The 18,126-nt window shown below is 39.3% G+C and overlaps 1 protein-coding gene across 3 annotated transcripts in view; it reads left to right on the top strand.

The window, feature by feature from the left end:
* The window catches only part of MAPK14 (mitogen-activated protein kinase 14), a 112,432-nt gene that overhangs the window by 33,407 nt on the left and 60,899 nt on the right, over positions 1-18,126 (top strand). For all 3 annotated transcript variants that reach the window (XM_006882041.1, XM_006882043.1, XM_006882042.1), the window contains exon 2: positions 7,709-7,838. In XM_006882041.1, coding sequence (XP_006882103.1) covers positions 7,709-7,838 — 130 coding nt within the window. The remainder of the gene's footprint in view (positions 1-7,708; positions 7,839-18,126) is intronic.

The raw sequence follows: 18,126 nt of genomic DNA, 5'->3' as shown, positions 1-18,126 counted from the left end.
CAGGTGGGAAGGTTGATTCTAAGAGAGAAGACTTGAAGAGGCTGTCTCACATGGGAGCAATTGGCCATTTTCCCATTCTCACCAAAACCAGTGAATTTTGAGGAGAGCAAATACATTTATATACATTTACTTCGCACTTCAAGAAGGAAGAAGTTCCTGTTTTTTTAATAAGAAATAGGAGAGTAAGTGAGAAGATAATTTCTTCCCATTATGTGGGATCATCACAGAAACGAAGTTATGTGACAGGGACTGGGACCTCACGGGTACATTTCTGATGCGTGGCTATCTAATCCAGTACTGGAAGGATAAAGATTCAGCCACAGGGTGGAGTGAGGGTGGAGAAGGAAAGCACACAGGAACTAGGACCAGCCTGTTGGAGGACTTTAAGGAACTGAAAAGAGGTCAGCATGTTCAGAACGTGTGGCTGAGGAGGAAGGAATTCATAACACAGGAGCAGGGTGGTGTGGCCAGTGGTGCTCACCAGGGCCTTGTAGGCCATGAAAGAAGTTTGGGTTTTATTCTATGTACTAATGAAATTCTTTGGAAGATCTGAAGCAAGGAATCTCTGAAGCATTGTGATCTGAATGATAAGGTTTTATCTGATGCTTTTCCAGAGTAAATTTGAAAGGGGCCCTGTGTAAGGAAGTCTACTGGTCATGAGGATGACTAAGACTTGTACGTTGTTAGGTGCTGTTGAACTGACTACGAATCAATGACAGTATAAAAAACAAATCTGAACCTACTTGATCCTGTGCCATCCTCATCATCTCTGACATACATTGCTACAGCCACGGTGTCAGTCCATCCTGTTGAGGGTCTTCCTCTCTTACACTGACCATCCACCTTTCCAAGCATGATATCCTTTTCAAGGACTGGCCCCTCTGAACAACATGCCCAAATATGTGAGACAAAGCTTTTTCATCCTTGCCTCCAAAGAACATCCTCGATGCCCTTCCCCAAGACATATTTGTTCTTTTTGCAGTCCATGGGATATTCAGTCCTCTTCTCCAATACAATAGTTCAAAGGCATTGATTCTTTTCCAGTCATCCTTATTCATTGTCCAACTTTCAAATAAATAACAAGTAATTGAAGAAAACATGGCTTGGAACTGCACATCTTAGTATTTAAACCGATATCCTTGTTCTTTAGCATTTTGGAAAGGCCCTTGACGGCAGATTTTCCCAATGCAATTTTTTTAAAAAAAAAATTTCTTGACTGATGGTACTAAGGGTATTAATTGTGAAACCAAGTGAGGTGAAATTAATAACAATTTCAATCTCTTCTCCATCTATCATGATGTTGCTGTTGGGCCAGTGAGAGAGTTTTTGTTTTCTGGAAGTTGAAACGTTGGAAGCTGTAGTCTGATCTTCTGCAACATGCATTTTAAGTCATCACATTCAGCAAGCAAGGTTGTGTCATCTATATGATACTACATAATACAGATTGTTGATGTGTCTTCCTCCAGTCAAGATGACACTTTATTAGGGAAGTAAGTTGGAGCATGAGGGAGGCAAAGAATACCACCCAATGCAAATCCAGGTTTTAGCCCAGCAGTCCCAAGGCAATTCCTCAATTAGCCCAGGCTCCGATTTAATTTCAACAGTTAGTTTTCCTTGCATCATCTGGCAAGAATAGCAAAACCTTTAACTGCAGCCTTTATCTCAGGGCTCCTCTAGTTACACCTTGCCACAGTTTCTCCAGACCAATGCCACAGTCTCTCTACCACCATCACCAGGGTCTTGCTCTAACCAGGGTCTTGTTTCAGTCTCTCTCAAATCTTGCTGCTCAGTGTGGAAAGCTCTCTCTCTTATTCTAGTCCCATAGCTGTTGATGATGGAAGACCATGTGTCTGCACTTAAGGTACCTGGAGACCAGAGGGGGTTAAGGTGATGGCTAGAAAAGCCAGCTTCTAAGCTAACACTGCAGCAACTCATCTTTTGATTTATTCACGGCTGATACCAAGGGTGTTGATTGTGGATCCAAGTAAGATGACATTATTGACAATTTCAGTCTTGTCTCCATTTATCATGATGCTACCTATCAGTCCAGTGGTGAGGATTTTTGTTTTCTTGATGTTGAGTTGCAATCATATTGAAGTCTTTGATCTTCTGTAGCAGGTGTTTCAAGTTCTCTTCACTTTCAGTGAGCAAAGTTGTGTCATCAGCAAAACTCAAGTTGTTGACTCTTGATCCTGATGCCACTTTCTTTTTTATAAAGTCCAGCTTCTCGGATTATTTATTCAGCATTCAGATTGAGTACATTTAAAACCAGCTAGATAGTGCCAATGGTGATAATCCATAAATCATACTGTGAGTAGCAGTGGTTCTAAAACTTTACTGTGTGTTATAGCAAAGAGTTGGGAACAACCCAAGTGCCCATCAACAAACAAATGGATAGAGAAGCTGTGGTATAGTCACACAATGGAATATTATGCAGCACTGAAAAGCAAAGAACTCATAAAATATTATACAAAATGGGTGACCTTGGAGGACATTATGCTGAATGAAATATCTCAGTCACAAAAAGAAATACTGCATAATGCTACTGTTATAAAACAGGACTGATATGGGGTGGGGGGGAAACTAAGAAAAGTGGGGATAAATAATGTACATGGCATTGAAACAGACGAGAGAGAGAACTGTATAAAAGGAACATATGATTAGGTATTATTGGTATGACAAGAGTCCAGAATAAGAGCTGCACAATAAAGTGGTCTGGGGTGGGGAAACTGTATAACAATGAAAGAACTTTTTCCCAAAGAGAAAAGCTAACTTGAGGGGGTTGGGGCAGAGAGGAAAATGTGCAACAATGAATGAATGGAAATCCAAGTTCTTTATAAACTTACAATAAAATCTCAATAAAGATAAAAAGAAAATAAAAACACCTTTACTGTGTGTTAGAATTACCTGGTTGACTTGGTGAAATAGAGGTTTCTGGACCCATATCAGAATTTGATTCAATAAGTCTGGAGAGGGACCTGAGAATTTGCATTTCTCCTAAGACCCCAAGTGATACTGAAGCTGCTGATCTGGAATCACACGTTGAGAATCACTGGTTTAGGTAATTTCTTGAAGAACTTTAACTGTAACAGGAAGCCTTAGAGGGAAGTGTTTTTTGTTTGTTCATTGAGGATTAGGAAATAACAGTGACATTTATGTTGATAAAAATGCTCCTGTTGATAAACTGATCATGCAAGAAAGGAAAACCAATCTGTTTGATTCTATATTCTTTTCCTTAGCCTTGAAAATAGGCCTGGAAAAGGTGAGTAGTTGAGATCACTCAAGGTTAGCCAGGTGAGTAAATAAGAGGCAGAGAGGTGCAAGAGAGAGGAGGATTATAAGGGTTGGCACATGCTCTTTAAACTAAGCAAGAAGGGAAATGAAGACAGGAGAGGACTGATGGATAGAAGCAAGTCATGGTAATGAGGTCAAAGAATTGTAATCTGGGTAGATGAGCAAGGAACCCAGAAAATGTAGGAGTTTGTAAAGGAAAGCAAGTGTTAGCATTCAGAGTTTTGTAGGTGGGGCGAGTTTTCATGGTGACAGGTCTAGGATGTAACTACGGGAGTGACTAGATGAGGTGGAGTTTCCTGGAGAGGTCTGGAAACTTGCAAGGGCAGGATGTTAGTGAGATGTGCCCTCCACCTGGGTGTTTAGGTTGCCAAGAATGATGACATCGAGTTAGAAGCAGAGAGAGACTTTGATATAGACATTAACTTTTCAGTGAATGATGGAAGTATCCCAGATGTCACTGGAGAATAACAACAGAAAGGAATGACTGGTTTTTATGCTGCTTCTGGTCAGGGGCTTTGTGAAACAAAGAGGAGAGGATGATGACCTGGAACTGGCAGTGGTTGACTGTCCCACTTGATAATCATAAGATATGAAAAGGCAGGTCTCTGATTGTGGGGCTATAGGAGAAACATCTTCAATGTTGTACTTACTGCCTGAACCAGAGAGATGAAGAAGGGTTCTGAGAAGGAGTTTGGTAATAATATGGGAGGAGAAAAGAGACGAAATTTTAAAAAGTAGACAAACCTGTTACCATCAGGCTAATTCTGACTCACCTGGAGCTGTGGTGGTGCAGTGGTTAAAAACATTTGGCTGCTAATCAAAAAGTCAACAGTTTCAAATCAACCAGCTGCTCTGTCTGGAAGAAAAATGTGGCGGTGTGCTTCTAATAAAGATTTACAGCCTCACAATCCTTACTGGGCAGTTCTGCTCTGTCCTATAGGGTTACTGTGAGTTAGAATCCACTTGACAGCTGTGGAGTTGGCCTGGTTTTAGTGCTTTCAGTTCCTTTTTTGTAAAAAGAGAAAATAAAAAGGGACTTATTTTATAGGCATGTTAGGGTGATTAAAAGAGGTAATAAAAAAGGTGCTGTGAAAGACTTAGACAAGTCTCTAAACCATTGCTGCCCAATCGATTCCAACTTGTATGATCTCATTGAACTGCCCCACAGAATTTCTGCGGCCATAAATCTTTGTGAAAGCAGATTGCCACATCTTTCTTCTATAGAACAACTAACTGGTGGCCTCAAACTGCCAACCTCTTCCTAACAGCCAAATGCTTTAACCACTACACTACACACAATGCCCGTTACTAGAGGCCATCAGTCACTTCCAGCTCTGCTCCTGCTCATAGCGACCCTGTCTGTGTTCAATGAAATGATGACCTGCCTAGTTTTACGCCATCCTCACAATCTCTGCTGTGGTTAAAGCTATTATACAATGCTAGCATTTGCTCTGGTTGCATAATGGAAAGGAACTGCAAAGCCAACCCAAAGGCATGCAGTTTGAATCCACTTGCTGTTGCAGAAGAGAAAGATGGACAGTTTCTTCCCATGACATTTACTTACTCTGAAAACCCACTGGTGGGTCAGCTATTGGTTGGCTTCATGGCACGTAACAGCAACAACAGTAGTAGCCCATTGAGAGCTGCACTGCTAACCAAAAGCAACATGACACCTCTCTAGTGGTTCAAATCCACAATAGGGAAAGATGGACAGTCTTCTTCCTCTCGTATGACTTATTCAAGCCTCAAACTGGTTTGAGTGTCAGCTTTGAATTGGCTTCACCTCCACAGCAATGAATTGAGTATGTGATAAACATCCATTAAATTACTCTTTCTTCTGGGGAAAGCTTCTTTCTCCTATATCTTCATATGATTGTTACTTTTTATTCCGTTCTCATCTCACATGTTATTTTCTCAGACACCTCATCCAAAGGAATATAAAACTTTGCTTTCTGTCACTCTATTTCATGACTGTGCTTTCGTTAGTCCTGGTCAAAAGTCAGTCATCGCCATAGAATCAGAATCAACTCACAGCTGACTCTCTAGTGGGTCTCAGAAGCGGTAGATCAGGAAGTAGGAGATTGCCCATCTTCCTCCCATGGAGAAGAATGGACTTTGGGTTCGCAGTGCGGCTCCCTAAAGACTGGGCCACCAGTGTACTTAACTACTATTTGAAATGATTTTATTATTCTGCTTCCCACCTTATCCAACTAGATGATAAACTCTTTGAGAGTAGGGATTTGTTAGTTGTTCTCTACTATATCTCAGCCCTTTAAAAAGTGTCAAATATGGTATAAGTGCTCGAGAAATATTTGTGGCAGTTTATTACTGTGAAAGTATGTTAACTGTGGTAGCACAGTGCAGCCTAGGCAGAGAAGATAGACAACAATCAACCTTACGGTGTGATCTCAACTGATAATGCTCAGTCTGTTGTCTTATCTGGATCAGGCAGCTGCTTGGTTTTTGTAAATTTTTATCAGAAGGTATCTACACTTCTAAGGTTAGTTATCTATAACTGCTTTCTGGCTCCACCATAGAGTTGGGTTGTTTTTCTTAGGTGTCATCCAGTTGACTGTAGTTCAAAGCAACCTTGTGAACAACAGAACCTTAGCCTAATCTTGTGCCATCCTCATTATTTCTGATAAAGTTGAACCCATTGATACAGTCACTGTGTCAGTCAATCTTGTTGAACCTTTTTTTTTTTTTCACCCAAGGACTGGTTTCTCTTAACAATATGCCCAAAGTATATGAGTTGAAGTTTCATCATCGTTGCCTCCAAGAAACACCCTGGTTGTTCTTTCTCTAAGACACATTTATTTGCCTTTTTGACAGTCCATAAGATATCCAGTACTCTTCTTCAACACCACAATTCATAGGCATCTGTTCTTCTGTCATCCTGTAGTCATTCAATGTTCAGATACATAGCAAGTAATTGAAAAGACCATGGCTTGAATCAGATGCACGTTAGCCTTAAAACTGGCATCATTGCTCTTTAGCACTCTGAAGAGTGCCAAGCCTTGACAGCACATTTTCCCAGTGCAAGTTATCTCTTGATTTCTTGACTGCGGGTGCCAAGGATATTGATTATGGATGCAAGGAAGATTCAGTCATTGGCAATTTCAATCTTTTCTTCATCTATCATAATGCTGCCTATTGATCTAATGGTGAGGATTTTTGTTTTCTTGATATTGAGATGTAATTCATACTGAAGGCTGGACCTTCTGCACCAAGTATTTCAGTTCCTCCTTCTTTTCAGCAAGCAAGATTGTGTCATCGACATAATGTGGGTTGTTGATGAGTCTTCCTCTAATCCTGATGCCATTTTCTTCTTTGTAAAGTATAGCTTCTCGAATGATTTGCTCAACATACAGATTCCATAGGTACAGAAAAAGGATATAGCCCTGGTGCACACGTTTCTTTATTTTAAACCATGCAGTATTCTTTTGCTCTATTCAGACAGCAGCTTTTTGGTCCAGGTATAAGTTTCTCATAAAACTATCTGGCTCTATATGGAAAAATGTGTAACCACTTGATCTAAGTGCAGACAAATAAGACAGGGGGTGGGAACAATGAAAAGAATAACAAGAGTAAGATTATAAGTTATTTTTGTTTTATCTTTGTACTTTCTTGTTGTTATATGCTGTCAAGTTGATTAAGACTCATAGCGACCCTGTGTACAACAGATCTGAATTCTGCCCTATCTGTGCCATTCTCATCATCTCTGAAACATTTGAGTCGACTGTGTCAAGCCATCTAACTGAGAATCCTCCTCTCTTTTTCTTCCTCTCTTTTCCCCTCCACCTTTCCAAGCATGATGTCCCTTTCTGAGGAATTGCCTCTCCTAGCAATGAGACAAAGCTTCACCATTCTTGCTTCCAAGAAACAGTCTGGCTGTTCTTTTTCCAAGACATATGTGTTTGTTTGTTTTTGGCAGTCCATGGGATATTCAGTACTCCAACACCGCAGTTCAAAGACATCTGTTCTGTCATTTTTATTTATTGTCCAGCTTTCAGAGGCATAACAAATAATTGAAAAGACCATGGTCCGAATCAATAATGCCATTGCTTCTCTGTATTTTGGAGATGTCTCTGACAACACACTTGCCCAATGTAAGGCATCTCCTGATCTCTTAACTGCTGGTACCATGGGTTTGTTATTTTTTTTTTGTTTTTTTTTGGGGGGGTTTTTTTGGATTTGTGGATCCATGTAAGATGAAATCATTAATAATTGCAGTTCTTTCTCCATCTATCATAATTTTGCTTATCAGTCCAGAGGTGAGGATTTTGGTCTCCTTGATGTTGAATACAATCATATTGAATGCACTTTGTTGTAGACTAATTAGAAAATGAAATCGCTTTGTAAATGTCTAAAAACACAGAGTATTTTTAATGGTGACTTTTCTGTTTTCATTTAGTGCTGCTTTTGACACAAAAACCGGGTTACGTGTGGCAGTAAAGAAGCTCTCCAGGCCATTTCAGTCCATCATTCATGCCAAACGGACCTACAGAGAGCTCCGGTTACTTAAGCATATGAAACATGAAAATGTAAGTAATAAATACAAACAATAAATTCAGCCCTTGAATAGAGCAGAAAGATTTGTGTTTCAATTAATGCAAGTGGAACTACATTAGCATGTATCAAACTAGTGCATGCTGCAACTGGATTATGTCTGATCGCTGTTTAGACATTGAGATGGAAAGAAATCTTTCTGGGGTTTTGATTTTACTCAGAGATATGTAAAGGGAAAGCATTTTTAAAACAGAAAAAATTATTATGAAGTAAAATACAAAATTCATAAGGGTTTTTCAAAGAATATACCATAAAGTTTATGATGTCTGCAATTTAATTTGTTTAAATTTTCATTATCATAATACAAAAGTTCACGGTTATAGTGCAATTCTGGGTTATTTCCATGGAGGAGTTTGAGGAAGAATGCCTTAGACTCTTTGGGGGTTATTATCTTATGTGTATTTTACATTGATATTAATTATATTTTAATTTTAATTTTCCTTTTAAACCTTCCAGAACATTTTTCTGATTTGTGTCTTAATAAATATGAAAAATATTTTAATAAATGTGACAAACGTATTTTAATAAACATGACAAACATAATTTAAATTAAATAGAACTTTTTTATAATGCCAACTTGGAATAGAATATCTAAAAGTCCTACTAGTATAGAGTTATCATTGGAATATTAACTGAAAATGCAATAGAAATAAATTAACCAAAGACATTTCTTTTTCTCAATTTTGAAATCTAAATGGAGTTCTGGTTGCCCTAGTGGCAAGAAGCTGTGCTGCAATCCCAAAGGCACACAGTTCAAATCCAGCAGCTCCTCCTGGGAGGATAGTCATTATCCTTACGTGTGATGTAATGCCTCTGAAAACCCACTGGAGGGTTAACTATGGGTCGGTTCCAGATTAACAAATTATCAAGAGTTTGTATGACTGCAATATGAAAGGCTGTTAAAATTTTGTAGCATTGTAAAAATGCTGGCCATAAGAGATTTTAGAGTTATTTGACCTTACTGATTGTTGCTCGGGAGCTATGTTGTCCTAGTGGATAAGGAGGTGTGCTGCTAACCTAAAGGCATGTGGTTCAAATCCACCAGCTGCTCTGGAAGAAAGATAGGCAGTCTCCTCCCCCATGAATATAGCTTCTAAAAACTCACTGGAAGTCAGTTCTGGCTCAGCAGCAAAAAGAAAGAGAAAATGAGAATTGTTGCTATGGAGAAAACAATTCAGCCCTATGACTATATTACCTGGCTCTGCTGACTTTCACTTTTCTTTTTTAATAGTTAAACTTAGTTCTCCATAGGTTAAAAACAAAATCACAGATAAAGTGCTATTATATTAGTATATATTTATTTTACTAAATCTATATTTTTTTTCTAAATTAAGAACATAAAGAAAGGCTGTTGAATTGAACAGTAGTTTGTGAATGCCTTTATAAAATAGCTGAAACTTCTTATTTATTCCGTGTTTTATTTTGATTGCATAGTATTGTAAAAATTCCGTTTTCCACAGATAGCCTCTGTTCCAAGTGTAATTTTACTTGAGCAGACATTTGCAAGCCTGGTTTTTGTGTTGTGGGTTTGTTGTTTTTTTGGTTTGTTTGGTGTGTGTTTGTTTGTTTTTTCTGCCTAACTCACTGGAGTACTGCTGTCTTCCTAACCAGTGATATGTTTACAAGAAGTTCAAACACATGGAAAGAACTGGCAAGGGAAACTTTATTCCAAGGTCTGCATAAAATCAAGGTGGCCTGGAAGCTGTTATAACATAACTGATATGTTTGGTTTAAAACACATGTTGATGTGCATGCTATTTTTCATTTCAGCTTTTTAAACATAAAAAATGTTTTGAAAATGAAATGCAAATTAAAACATATATGGAACCCTAAAGTACTTATGGGGAGCAGCCCATGCTGACTTAAGACCGTCTGGTTTAGGAGATTTCCAGTACTACAGTTGAGTGTTTTCTGTTTCTTTGGTGACATTTTAAGCCAGTGTTTACTCCAAAAATTATTTTGGGTTATCTGAACCCATGTTTTGGCTTCTAATAGCCATAAGTAACAAACATAGTTGTTATTTTTGTTCTTTAGTTTTCTATGATGAGGTCCTTTGTACCATATTTCATATACTATCAGGCTATTAAGTGCTTTGATAATAGTTATAGAAAGTCTTCAGGTCTTTTGTTCATAGGATCGCTATAAGTTGTGCTCAGCTTGACAGCAAGCAACATTGTGTGCTTGTGAAGGTGGTCATATAGTGATGTGAATAAATTGCTCTAATTTTGAAACACTTGCTGAAACTGAAGACTTGAAGTTCTTGGTACAGAAGGTCAAGGACTGTAGTCTTCAATATGGATAGAAGCTCTACATCAAGAAGACAAAGATTCTCACCATTGAGCCAATGGGCAGCACCATGATAGATGGAGAATAGTTTGAGGTTGTTAACAATTTCAGCTTGCTCTGCTCCACAGTCAACACTCTTAACAACAGCACTCAGGAAATCAAAAGACAAATTGCACTGGGAAAATCTGCTCTCAGGGACCTCTCTAGAGCACTGAAGAGCAACGACACCAGTCTAGAGACTAAGGTGCACCTAATCCAGGCCATAGTCTTCTCAGTTACTTGTTATGCTTCAGAGAGCTGGACAATGGCTAAGGATGACAGGAGAAGAATAGATGCCTTCAAGTTGAGGTACTGGCTTAAACATACCATGGACTGCCAAGAAAACAAATAGGTCTATCTTGGAGAGGGTGAAAACAAGTCTCTCCTTGGAGGCTAGTATTTTGAAACTTCGTCTCACATACACGTTTAGGAGAATGTAAGTCCACATCCCATGTACCAACTTCAGGGAAAGATTTTTGCTTGTGTCAGTACTAAGGGAAGTTCCTTTACCACTGACCTTCTGTTAAGTTTTGTGACTTAGTGTCTTTGTGATCATTTCCAAGGTCCAGATAGGTCTCTTCTAGATCTGATATGGTGGTGGTGTTGTTCTTGAGGAAAATGGGAATCCCAGAACACTTGATTGTTCTTATGTGAAAACTAAACTTGGACCAGGAAGCAGTCCTCAGAACAGAGTAGGAAACACTGCATGGTTCAAATCAGGAAAGGAGTGTGTCAGGGTTGCATCCTGTCTCTATACCTTTTCAATCTGTATTTAGAACAGATCATTCAAGAAGCAGGGCTTTATGAGGAATGTGGCATCAGAATTGGCGGAAGACTCACCAACAGCTTACATTATGCGAATGACACAATCTTGCTTAAACTGAAGAAGACTTGAAGCACTTGCTGCAGAGGGTCAAGGACTGTAGATTGGACAATATAGAATGTAGAAGGACAATATAAATTGAAGCTCAACATCAAGAAGACAAAGATTCTCACCATTGGGCCAATTGGCAGCACCATGATGAATGGAGAATAGATTGAGGTTGTTAATAATTTCACCTTGCTCTGCTCCACAATCAACACTCTTAACACCAAAAGTTAGGAAATCAAAAGACGAATTGCACTGGGAAAATCTGCTGTCAGGGACCTCTCCAGAGTGCTGGAGAGCAACAATGTCTGTCTAGAGACTAAGGAGCACCTAATCCAGTTCATGATCTTCACAATTACTTGCTTTTCATCAGAGAGCTGGACAATAACTAAGGATGACAGAGTAAGAATTGATGCCTTCAAATTGTGGTGCTGAAGAAGAGTCTTGAACATACCACGGACTGCCAAGAAAACAAATTGATATGTCTTAGTGAGTGTGAAACCAAGTTTATCCTTGGAGGCTAGGATTATGAAGCTCCATCTCACATACTTTGAGCACATGGCCAGGAGAGACTGGTCCTTGGAGAAGGACATCTTGCTTGGAAGGGTGGAGGGACAGTGCAGGAGAGGAAGACCCCAAGTGAAATGGATTGATACAGTAACTGGGGCATTGGGGGTTGATTGGTGTGTCAGAATTAGTGAGACTGGCTTAGAACAGGGAAGGGTTCAGAGCTGCTGCACAAAGGGTCACTGGATCACAGGTGACTTAATGGCACATAACAACAACAACAACTACAGTTGTAAGAGCGGTGACGTGAGTAGATGTATGGAATCTGTATTGGTTGGGGAAAGATTGAAATAGCCTAGGTGTTCATCAACTGATAGGTACATAAACAAGTTGTGGTACATGCTGACAATGGGAATATTACTGAACTGTAATGAATTACAAAGAATCTGAGAAACATAATTTGGATGAGTCTGAAGGATGTTAAACCGAGTTAAATAAGTCACAAAAGAACAAATATTATTTGGTCTCATTTTAATAAACAGTCAAGACTCCATATACATATAGAAATGATCTTTGTTCATTACCAGCAATGGAAGAGGTTGTATTCTGTTGTGTGCCACTGAGTCAGAACTGACTCATAGCTGACCCTCCAGAGGGTATTCAGAGGCAGTAAATTGCACAAGAGGAAATTGCCCATCCTTCTCCTGCAGAACACCTGCTGGGTTTGAACCATGTGTCTTTAGGATTGCAGTGCAGCTTCTTACCACTAAACCATCAGAGTTCCCCTTGTGCAAGAGGGCAGCTGTTGTTAAGTGCCATCAAGTCACATACATAGTTCATAGTGACGCTATGAACAATGACTCTGAACTCTGTCCTACTCTATGCCATCCTTATCACCCTCGACACATTTGATCCCATTGTCTCTGACACTAAATCAGTCATCTTGGTGAAGGTCTTCCTCTCTTTCACTGACCTTTTATCTTTACAAGCATGATGTCCCTTTCCAAGATATAGTCTCTCCTAACAACATGTCTAAAATACGTGAAATGAAGCTTCTTCATCTTTGCATTCAAGGAACATTTTGGTTGCATTTTCTCTAACACACATCGGTTTCTTCTTTTGACAGTCCATGGGATATTTAGTGCTCTTCTATAACATCACAATTCACAGGCATCAATTCGTCTGTCATCATTATTCATTGTCCAGCTCTCAGATGCATAGCAGGTGATTAGAAGGACTATACCTTTAGTTAGGCACACCTCAGTCATGAAACTGATATCATTGCTCTTCAGGACTTTGCTGAGATCCTTGGTAGCAGACTTTACCAATGCTGTCTATCTCCCAGTCTTCTAACTGCTGGTACCAAGTGTGTTGACTGTAGATCCAAGCAAGATGAAATCATTGATGATTTCAGTGCTTCTCCATCTATCATGATGTTGCCTGTTGGTTCAGTGGTGAGGATTTTTTGTCTTCTTGATTTTGAGATATAATCCATATTGAATACTATAGCCCGTGATCTTCTGTAGCAAGCCCTTCAAGTCCTCCTCACTTTAAGCAAGCAAGGTTGTGTCATCTTCATAATGCAGGTTGTTGATAAGCCTTCTTCCAATCCTGTTGCCATACTCTTCTTCATAAAGTCCAGCTTCTTGAATGATTTGTCCAGCATACAGATTGAATAGGTATAGAGAAAGGATACAACACTGACACATGCCTTTCTTGCAATTTGAAACCATGGGGTGTTTCGTTGCTGTTTGAACAACAGCTTCTTGGTGTAGGTATAGATTTCATATAAACATAAGTGTTCCTATAATTCCCATGCTTCTCAATGTTAGCCATAGTTTGTTATGATTGACACACTCAAATACCTTTGCAAAGTCAATAAAACACAAATAGACATTCTTCTAATGTTCTCTGCTTTTGAAGATCCATCTGACATTAGCAATAATATCCCTCGTACCACAGCCTCTTCTAAACCCAGGTTGAATTTCTGGCAGTTCTCTGTTAGTGTACCATTTTAACCATTTTTAGATGCTCTTCAACACTGTTTTGCTTACGTATGATATTAATGATTATTTGTTAATTTCTGCATTCTGTTGTATCACCTTTCTTGGGAATTGGATCTTTTCATTGATTGTCCAGTCAGCAGTCCTCCAGATTTCCTGACATGCCACAGACTTAGGAGCATGTCCAGGACTGAACCCATTTATTTGGGACATGTCCGTTGGTATCACATTGATTCCTGGAAACTAATTTTCTGCCAGTGCCTTCAATGCAGCTTGAACTTCTTTCATCACCATTGACTCTAGATGGTAGACACTTGTTATTTTGGGTGGCGAGAAAGAAGACAATATTCAATGTGAGTGAAAATTGCACACAACTTTTCCAAGACAAATGAAGACACAGAGAAGTATTCAGGAATAAAGTACAATATTGGTAAATTCTGTAACATACAATTTAGCCATAGTTTTGTTGTTGTTGTGAAGAGCCACTGAGTCGAGCATGACCCATAGCGACCCTGTGAACAACCAGTCTGGACACTGCCCTATCTTGTGCCATCCTCACAATCTCTGACACGCTCAAGCCCTTTGCCACAGTGGCCATGCCAACCTACCTGGTTAAGGGTCTTCTCTTTCACTGCCCCTCCACCTTCCTAAGCATGATGTCCCTCTCCAAGGAATAACCTCATCTAACAACATGCCCAGAGTGTGTCAGGAAGCTCTCTGGCTGCATCTTCTCTAAGACATAATTTTGTTCTTTTGGCAAACCATGGGATATTTAGCAAGCACTCTTCTCCAACATCAAATCAATTCTTCTTCTGTTACCTTTAGTCTTTGTCCAGCTCCAGATGCATAGTAAGTGCCTGAAAAGACAAAGGTGGGAATCAGGCACATGTTAGTCCTCAGACTGACATCATTACTCTTCAATAATTTAGAGAGTTTACTGACGACAGATTTTCCCAGTGCAATATGTCTCCTGATCTCGTGACTGCTGAAAACCCTATAAACAATAGAGGGATGCATATAGATATAGTATTAGAGATAAAGGCCAGATTGGCAACTATAGTAACAACCAGTAAAATATATGTGTGACTACACAAGAAGACATAAAAGAAATGTATGTATAGGAAGGCACTCATGAATTAATAGTATGCATGTATACAGGTGTATCTACTGTTGTTAGGTGCTGTTCAGTTCCCTCCAACTCATAGCAGCTCAGACCTGTGCAATCCTTACAGTCTCTTCTGTGTCCACTAAGCCCATAGTATCTACAGACATGGTTATACACATGTTTATATAGACTGCAAAAGCATATATGGGGAATGGTTACAGATGCTACCAAGACATAACCTAATACTTCTGGGATTTGTTTACAGGGTTTGAAGGCTTCAGGGTTGATGCTCTCATGGAATAACTCAATCAGTTAGTAAATCAGTATGTTGTTGTTGTTAAGTGCCATCAAGTTGTAGATGACTCATAGTGACCCTATGAACGAAAGGCCTGAACACTGTTCATAGAGTGTCCGGAGGCAAGCCATTTCAGAAGTGGGTGCCACTCCTGCTTCCAAGTTTGTTTTAATCGGGAAGCTCCACCAAATACTGTCCACCATGGTTAACTATTATCACATTTGGCACATCAGTGTTACAGTATTTAGCATCACATCAACCACAAGTTACCACTGTACAGCAATGCACAGACCAGTGCTATACCACTTAGAACAATGTTTGACAAAAAACAATTAAAACCAGGCCTGAGGGCCACAGGTAGCATAACTTTCTGTCCACTAGGCCAATGTAGTTCTCTCTATGTTGTCGTTAGGTGTTGTTGAATTGTAGACAACTCATAATGACCCTATGAACCAAAGACCTAAGCCCTGTTCACAGAGTTTCCAGAGGCAAGCATAGTAAAGATAATATTTTAAATCATAACTTAGCAAGTAGTGTCTGAGTCTTAAAAGCTTGCAAGTAGCCATTTAAGATGCAACTATTGGTTTCTTAACTTCTAGAGCAAAAGAGAGCGGAGAGAAACAAAGACCCAGGAACAAATTAGTGCACAGATATAATGCATCTACAAGAACTACCTCATCTAGCCTGAGACCGAAACTAGATGGATTCTAGTAGATAGTTCTACTACTCACAGTTCTGAACAAAGGACACAATTGAAGCTCTTGGTTAGAATGGGAGAAACATATAAAACAAAGCTCACATTCCTAAAAAGAGCCGGACCCATTGGATCAACAGAGCTACAGGAACCCCTGAGATGATCCCCTAAGGTACCCTGTGAGTGTGGAACTGCAGTCACTTGCATGGGTCACCTTTCATTCAAATAATAGCTCAACCTGTAAGATAAAAAATATCACCCATGAATACCATGCTTTCTTGAATTAATAAACTATATGAGATAATATCATGAATAAGGATGACAGAAGAAGAATTGACGCCTTTGAGCTGTGGTTTGGAGAAGAATGTTGAATATCCCATGGACTGCCAAAAGAACAAACAGATATGTTTCAGAGAAGGTGCAGCCAGAGTGCTCCTTGGAGGCAAAGGTGACACAGCTTCGTCTTACATGCTTTGATCATGTTGCTAGGAGAGGCTATTTCCTAGGCGAGGGACATCATGCTTGAGAAGGTGGAGGGACGATGAAAGAGAGGAAGACCCTCAATGAGGTGGATTGACACAATGACTGCAGCAGTAGGCTCAAATATGTCAGAAATAATGAGGATGGAGCAGCATAGGACAAGGTTCAGATCTTTTGTTCACAGGGTCTCATGATAGAACCTAACAACAATATATGAGACCAGTCAACAGTTACCCTAAAAGAAAGATGAGAGGCTGATGATAGATAGGAAAGCTATATTAATAGAAATATAGTGTCATATTATACTCAGATGGGTGGAGGGACAGCAGGAAAGGAAGACTGGCTGGAAAAGAAGACCCCAGATGAGATGGCTTGATACAGTAACTGGGACAATGGGGGTTGACGTGTTAGAATTAGTGAGACTGGCTCAGGACAGGGCCGGGTTCAGAGCTGCTCTGCATGGGGTCACTATGAGTGACAGGTGACTTGATGGCACGTTAAAACAATACAAAGAGTAAAAATAATGAGTATGTTGAGACATCCTGAAAAATGTAGCCAATGACACATACCAAGTTATTGAAAAATTGTTAAATGGAAGTCTTATTTGCTATATATTAACTAAAACACAGTAACTTTTTTCCACTTAAGGCTGACAGTATTAGAATATAGAAATGATAATTTATATACATTATTTCATAGGCTATTTTACTACTAGTCCATCTTTTTTGTTTTAAGATGTTTGGGGTCTAGTCGTGTGGATATAAAGGGTCACTTATATATTGATTTCTTTGAACAGGAGATGGCACATAACCAGATGTTTTATAGTCTCTGTTACGCTGGGGAAATGTGTGAAGGGACAGTGGGAAAGAAACAAAGACTTTGACATGGTGCAGAAAAGTTGGTTGTTGTTTTTGTTTTTTCATTTCAATCTATTCTACAAATAATTATAAGGTACTTACAATGTAAAAGTAGTTTTACCCAGGAAAGAACGAAGGCTTCCAGATAAGTTTAATTGTGTATTCTAAGAGGAATTAACATTTTAAGCAAATGGAATTTTTATGTGCTGAGAGTTGACATGCTATTTTTAATACAAAATGTTTCTAACATAAAAAAACCACCCCAAACCAAAAATGTCTCTTTCTCACAATTATTACTTCATTTTGAGTTATTTCTTCAATTAGTGATAATGAATGACAGATAATCCTCCTGTTAGCTGGATAACTCGAGTTAAGGGATGTTCTCTATGACTATAAAAGCTTTCTCTGAACAAACTTTGCAGCTCATTCGTGATTGATCTTGTGACCTTGGTCTCATTAGTCTCCTTACCCCCTGCTCTTAGGAAAGATTAAAGCGAGGCAGTCTGCCAGCTGCATGCTTATGTTGTTGGACAGATACTAAAAAGATTGCTCTGTTACTGGCCTAGAAATGTTTTTAAGTGGTTCATCTTTTCCTGCATTTGCTTAAATGATTAAGTGCTAACATCAACGGTTTTGTTTGAATGTGCCGAGAGGCACCTCAGAAGAAAGGCTTGATGTCTTCCTTCCAAAACGTCACCATTGAAATGACTATGGAGCGCATAGTTCTACTTTGACACGTGGGTTTCCTGTGAGTTGGAATTCATTCTGTAATATCTGATTTTGGGTTTTTGTAAATTTTCTTTTTGAAAACCTTTAGAGTTAACTTTACCATATGATTATTTGGGTGTGCTTGTGTTATGAACATTCATGAGATTAGTCAATAGTTACCTGCCAACTCTGATCCATCTGAGATGTCCTCACCTTTGCTGGCTCTCTGCTTCACGAAGCATGGTGTCTCCAGTAACTGAACCTCCTGATGCCATGTCCAAATCAAGTGAATCAGACAGTGCTTTTTTTTATCCATAAGGTTTTCGTACTGTGTGAATCATAACAAACTGTGGCTGACTCTGAGAAGAATGGGAATCCCAGAACATTTAATCGTGCTAATGCGAAACCTATACTTGGACCA

The sequence above is a fragment of the Elephantulus edwardii genome, unplaced genomic scaffold, assembly GCF_000299155.1.
Source record: "Elephantulus edwardii isolate Elephantulus edwardi_28Jun2011 unplaced genomic scaffold, EleEdw1.0 scaffold00017, whole genome shotgun sequence".
Classification (NCBI taxonomy): domain Eukaryota; kingdom Metazoa; phylum Chordata; class Mammalia; order Macroscelidea; family Macroscelididae; genus Elephantulus; species Elephantulus edwardii.
The sequence above is the reverse complement of the archived record's forward strand: the minus strand, read 5'-3'. Positions and strand labels throughout refer to the sequence as shown.